Source organism: Notolepis coatsorum (genome assembly GCF_963971535.1).
Source record: "Notolepis coatsorum genome assembly, chromosome: 7".
In the NCBI taxonomy this organism is placed as follows: Eukaryota; Metazoa; Chordata; class Actinopteri; order Aulopiformes; family Paralepididae; genus Notolepis; species Notolepis coatsorum.
This window is the reverse complement of record NC_140171.1, coordinates 1555897-1561896: the sequence shown is the minus strand read 5'-3', so window position 1 is coordinate 1561896 and position 6000 is coordinate 1555897. Positions and strand designations below refer to the sequence as shown.

General features: G+C 40.2%; 1 protein-coding gene across 1 annotated transcript in view; it reads right to left on the bottom strand.

Annotated features, from left to right (window-relative positions):
- Nucleotides 1–384: 384 nt before the first annotated feature.
- myom2a (myomesin 2a) overlaps nucleotides 385–6000 on the bottom strand; it is a gene marked incomplete at its 5' end in the record, with an annotated part of 56450 nt that continues 50834 nt past the window's right edge. Inside the window, 4 exons of the mRNA XM_084319441.1 lie at nucleotides 385–1704; nucleotides 3364–3419; nucleotides 3927–3949; nucleotides 4798–4834. Coding sequence (XP_084175567.1) covers nucleotides 1201–1704; nucleotides 3364–3419; nucleotides 3927–3949; nucleotides 4798–4834 — 620 coding nt within the window. The 3' untranslated portion in view covers nucleotides 385–1200. The remainder of the gene's footprint in view (nucleotides 1705–3363; nucleotides 3420–3926; nucleotides 3950–4797; nucleotides 4835–6000) is intronic.

Genomic DNA, 6000 nt, shown 5'->3' with positions numbered 1-6000 from the left:
TTTTTCTTTAAGGATTTTTTTAATTTGTTGTTATGATTGTTTGGTCTGACGGATCAAGACACTGTGAGTTGTTTGAAGAAATAAGAAGAATAACATGTCCAAGAAATAAACTTTTCATTCATTCATTCATTCATTCATTCTACTCCTTTTTTGAACATGTCAACTAACTAACTACATTGCTCTTGACTTTTTGTTTATAATTTCTTTTTTATTATGATTGTTCTGTTTGACGGAGCTTGATACTGTGATTAGTTTGGAGGAATGTGGAGAATACATGTTCAAAAATAAACCTTTTCATTCATTCATTCATTCATTCATCCATCCCTGAGTGAAACACAAGACACAGAGACACAGAGAACATATTTATTCCAGGACAAGCGAGAGAGGATGAAGAAGTCAGGTTTATTGCTTAACACAAAGCATAGAGGAGGAAGACAGACCATAATAACAGTGGGGACATCACTGTCCCTGTGTGTAACAGCCACCGGGAGGGGGGGGGGGGTTCTCTGACCATCCCATTAAACATCCACAGAGATATGGACGCGAGGCACTACATCACATAGTGGAAGGTGCAGCTTTAATTTCATTTTATTATTCTTCTTTTTTTCCCAACACCGACAAAGACAATCGGATGACGTCATCGACTGCTCTGCTCTTTTTCTTTTTCCCTTTTACACGTTCTCTTTCCCCCGCGTGTGTGACGTCACGGCGACCAGCTGAATAAACATACGCACTACAATACACACCTACCTACACACCGCCGTCGTCGGAGCGAAACCTCGTATCTCCCCCGAAGAGAGAAGAAGAGAGAAAAAAAGTCTTTGTTTCTCAGGAATTGAGGGGGGGGGGGGGGGGAAACACCCGTATTGTTTCCGATGAACTCGTTCGTTTCTGAAACGACACGGAGTGCGGTCGCGAACGGGGGCGCGGCTTCCGGGGGTCCTGAAACTTAACTTAGCACGTGAGGGTAAACCCTGGAGACGTAAAAAAAAAAAAAAAAATGAACGGAGAGAAACACTCAAATCGAGGAGAGAGAGAGGAGGTTCCGGTGGGACGGCGGCGATATATATATACATTACGTTCGGGGTTAGCGGCTCTCGCTTTCAAAACTCATGCTATTATTAATAATCGATGCGGGCTAAAAACGCCGGATCCCCCCCTCGGAGGACTGGGGCACCGTTTGCACCGGGTCGGGAGTTACTACTTGGGGGTAGGAGACTTCACGGATCTGGGCGGGGTGGGTGACTTGGCCTTGGTGGACCTCGGAGGGGTGGGTGACTTAGAGGTCGGCGTGGGAGTGGCCGCCTTGGGGGGGGTGGGCGTGGCCGCCTTGGGGGGGGTGGGAGTGGCCGCCTTGGGGGGGGTGGGCGTGGCCGCCTTGGGGGGCGTGGGAGTGGCCGCCTTGGGGGGCGTGGCCTCCTTGGGCGCGGCGGCGGGCGCGGCATGTTTCACCTCGGGGGTCTTGTCTCCGTGCTTGTACACGCTCACGGTGATCTCCACGAACTCCCCGCCGTACTTGTTCCGCACGTTGATGCTGTACTTGCCGGAGTCGTCGGCCGTCACCTCGGTGATCACCAGGCTGGCGAACTTGCCGCCCTCGAAGGTGATCTTGGTGTGGGCGCTGGAGGCCACCTCCTGCTCGTTCTTGAACCACACCACCTCGGGGGTGGGCTCTCCCCACACGGTGCAGGTCAGGCTCAGGGACTGGAGGAGGAAGGTGTCAATCGTTTTTTACATTTAGTCATTTATCGTGCCCATTTTATGCCTTTTTATTGCCTGTTTTATTATTAGTATTATTGCACAATCAAAGCGGGCATGGCCACCCGCATTTCACTGTATGCCCTGGCATGTATGTGACAAATAAAACCCTTGAATCTTGAATTTAGCTGAACGGAGGAAGGTGTCAATCAAATCAATCAATCAATCATTTATTTAAAGTGTTTTGGACCTTATGGTGTTTTTGTTTTGTTCTTGACTTATTGTGATGTTTCTTCTTGACGTGTTTAAAGAAGACGCGTCCGGCCCCATGGGCACATTAATAACGTGTGTTGTCGGGCCTTGCAGATACATTTGATTTGATTTGATTTGACATTTAGTCATTTAGCTGAACGCTTTTATCCAAAGCGAAGTTGTGTACAACAAGTCAGCAGGAAGGGTACGACTCTGGATGTTGAGGGTCGGTGATATTGATCATGGAACAGTGTGGAACTTGAGTGTTACACTCTTGAGTGTTACATAGTAGTATAGACATATTAGTAGGTAGTAGGGCTGTCCCCGACTAAGGATTTGGATGGTCGACTATGATTGGCCAAAATTTGCCGTTAGTCGACTATTGGTCGACTAAAAAAAAATATATAAAGAAAAATAAGTATAATATATTTAAAAATATATATATATATATTTTTTTTTGTATCATTCCATTTGTGCTGTGGGGGGTGCTTAATGTCTGAAGGAGTCGACTGAAGGCTTCTTGTTCTCTGCTAAAGCATGCAATTGGTCCACTGATGGATACATCTTGATATTTGTCTAGTCTAGTGTGTTCATTAGACGGGTGAAATCCTCTTTCAGTGCCTCTGTGCCTGTTTTCTTAGGCAGTTAGCCTCTGGTATGCGTGCCATTAGCGTTAGCCGCGCTTCTAGGCCTCTTTTATTTTGGAAAGAATGATAAAAAAATATATAAAAAAGTATACATTAAAAACAAATTAAATTGTATTCGACTAAGAGGTTGGCAGTCGACTACGGCTCCTTTCGACCGATTAGTCGACAAATCGACTAATAGGGGTCAGCCCTAGTAGGTAGTAGTATAGGTATAGTAGATTACTTAGTACTTAGTACTTAGTACATACTTTTTACTCCTTACATTTAAAATGCAGACCTACAAAGTACAACGTACAAATCTCGCAGGTCCAACAATTTTAATTAGTATATTTGTTTCTCTGGCCGAACTAACGTTCAAGTTATTAATCCTGCGGCCGCACTTTATTTAAAAACAGCCAATCGAATCCCCATCAATGGAAAATGAACCCGCCCAGACCCATGCTGCAAGACTAGAAAGCTGGGATCTTTGATTAAACACCTGCTATCAGAACAATAGACAGTCGGAAAAAAAGCTTTTTACTTTAACTTTTTAGTACTTGAGTACATTTAAAAGTAGAAACTTTTTACTCAAGTGTGTTTTTAGCCACATACTCTGACTTTTACTTGAGTACGATTTTGAGACGGTACCCATACTTTCACTTAAGTATAATTTCTGGGTACTTTTTACACCCCTGGTTAGTGGTTGTTTTGAACTGTTACTCCATAATAAATGTAATAATAATAATAATAATAATGATAATTCTGATGAGATAAGAGGAGCCCTCACCTTCTGCTCCATGATGGTGACCACGTCCGGCAGTCCGCCCACCACTCTGCCGCGGTCTGAGGAGCGAGAAGAGCCCCGGTTAAACACAACAACAACAACAACAACAACAACAACAACAACAACAACAACAACAACAACAACAACAACAACACCTAGGTAGTAGGGGTGTAACGATGCGACCTCACAACGATTCATTTCAGGCAACGATTCATTTCAGGCAACGATTCAATGCATCATGAAATCTCTTCATTTGACCACGATTCGATTCGATTCGATGAATTTTCGATACATTTTCTATCAGTTAATTCCCCCAAAAATTTTTAATACAAAAATGTGGCTGAGGGAACTGACACACAATACACACACAAAAATAAACATAAAAAAAAAAAAAGTTTTTTTCTTCTCGATTAATTTCGATTATAATCTTCATTTTCAAATCGATGCAGTTGAATCGTCACATTAGAATCGATGCATTTTGATTAATCGATGCATCGTTACACCCCGGTCTGTTCTCTCTGCCTTTAATACGACAGATCTTTTGTAGATAAGGAGGATATACTCACTCTTCTCAGCGAACGCAGCAGCCCTGAAAGATAAAATGAGATGATTAGAAATGGTCAATATCTAATGATATTTATTTATATATATATATATATATATATATATATATATATATATATATATATATATATATATATATATATATATATATATATATATATATATATATATATATATATATATATATATATATATATATATATATATATGAATACATTTAAAAAACAAGACAATGACAATCATGACAATTACTGTATAAAATGTATGTTATTACCATATCATCACTACTGATAAATATGATCGCTACTGATAAATATAATCTACTGATAAATATCATCTACTGATAATAAATATGATCGCTACTGATTAATATGATCGCTACTGAATAATATGATCGCTACTGATTAATATGATCGCTACTGAATAATAAGATCGCTACTGATAAATATGATCGCTACTGATAAATATGATCGCTACTGATAAATATGATCGCTACTGAATAATATGATCGCTACTGAGTACTGAATAATATGATTGCTACTGATAAATATCATCTACTGATAAATATAATCTACTGATCAATAGAATCTACTGATAAATATCATCTACTGATAAATAGAATCTACTGATCAATAGAATCTACTGATAAATATCATCTACTGATAAATAGAATATACTGATCAATATAATCTACTGATAAATATCATCTACTGATAAATAGAATCTACTGATAAATATCATCTACTGATAAATAAGATCGCTACTGATAAAACAAATAAACAAAACACAACTAATCAAAAGAAAACACAACTAATCAATGTTTAAAGCTGGATTCATGCGTAATCTGATTATTTGACAAACAGAATGTCTTACTTGAGTAACAGGTACTCTTCATAAGCATCAGTGTATGCTGCAGAAAATAAAGAGGAAAACATATTATGACAATTCTATTTAACACTTTAAGGACCAGCCACGTATATACACGTGTTTCGGTGCCATGTGTTGTGGACCAGAGGCACGTATATAGCCGTGGCAAGTTGTTATTGTTTTATTCCATATTAATAACCGGATCAAGATCCCCGATCGACTCTGCAGATCTACCCGCCTCTGTGGAATCGGCAACATGCAATACCGGCCAGATCCTCTTAGCGGCGCCATCGCTCCACTGCAGTATCATTGTGGGCGAATGGAATTTTTTTTTTTACCCTCCAACGGAGTATCATATTACTCTGATCACAAACCAACAGCATGCACTGTGTATCACGTTTAGAAGCGGAGATTTCACCATGGAATAAGGGGATTTATCATCAACCAATGGACATATCGATCTACCAGATGCCGATCGATAACGGGGAAATGCTGCCGGGCATCACACGGGCTGACGGTAAGACATTTATCCCCTAATTTATAGCCGGATCGGAGCTTGCTGTGCAACGCTAGCAATCGATCTGTGAATGTGGCTACTTACATGGACACTATATTGGTAATCAATGATACTAATCGACGTTCCCCGCCGCCCCCCTTTCATCCATAGATGCTCTGGGATAGTCCGGATCATAAGCAGTTTATGTTATTTCATTAGCATATATACAACGGAAATGCCGTTGAATATAACGTTAGTAGCCTTTAGCTCTATAACTAGCTTTCCAGAAAATAGATGATACGAAATCTGCGATAAAGCTTATATTCACGGCGCTATCAAATTAAAACCTACCGATGGATTTCTTTTTCTTTAAGCCATTCTGAAGGGACGGTTTATGCACTCAATTGACAATGAGAATGGACAGATAGAAACACTAGTATAAAGTATAGATATAGCTGTTAGAAAACCCACATGTTTGTTTACATTCCCCGGGTCCTCTAGCCACTAATTAGACTAAGCCCATCAGTCGTCAAAGTGTTAATGAATTTTCATCTGTATGTGCTGCCATATAATACGGCACAGGCACGACGTACTGGTCACAGTGATAATCACCTGCGAGATGTATTTATATATACCTCTCATACAATTACCTGTTGTTTGATTATAATCACCTGTAGTTTGATTACTATCACCCGTAGTTTGATTACTATCAC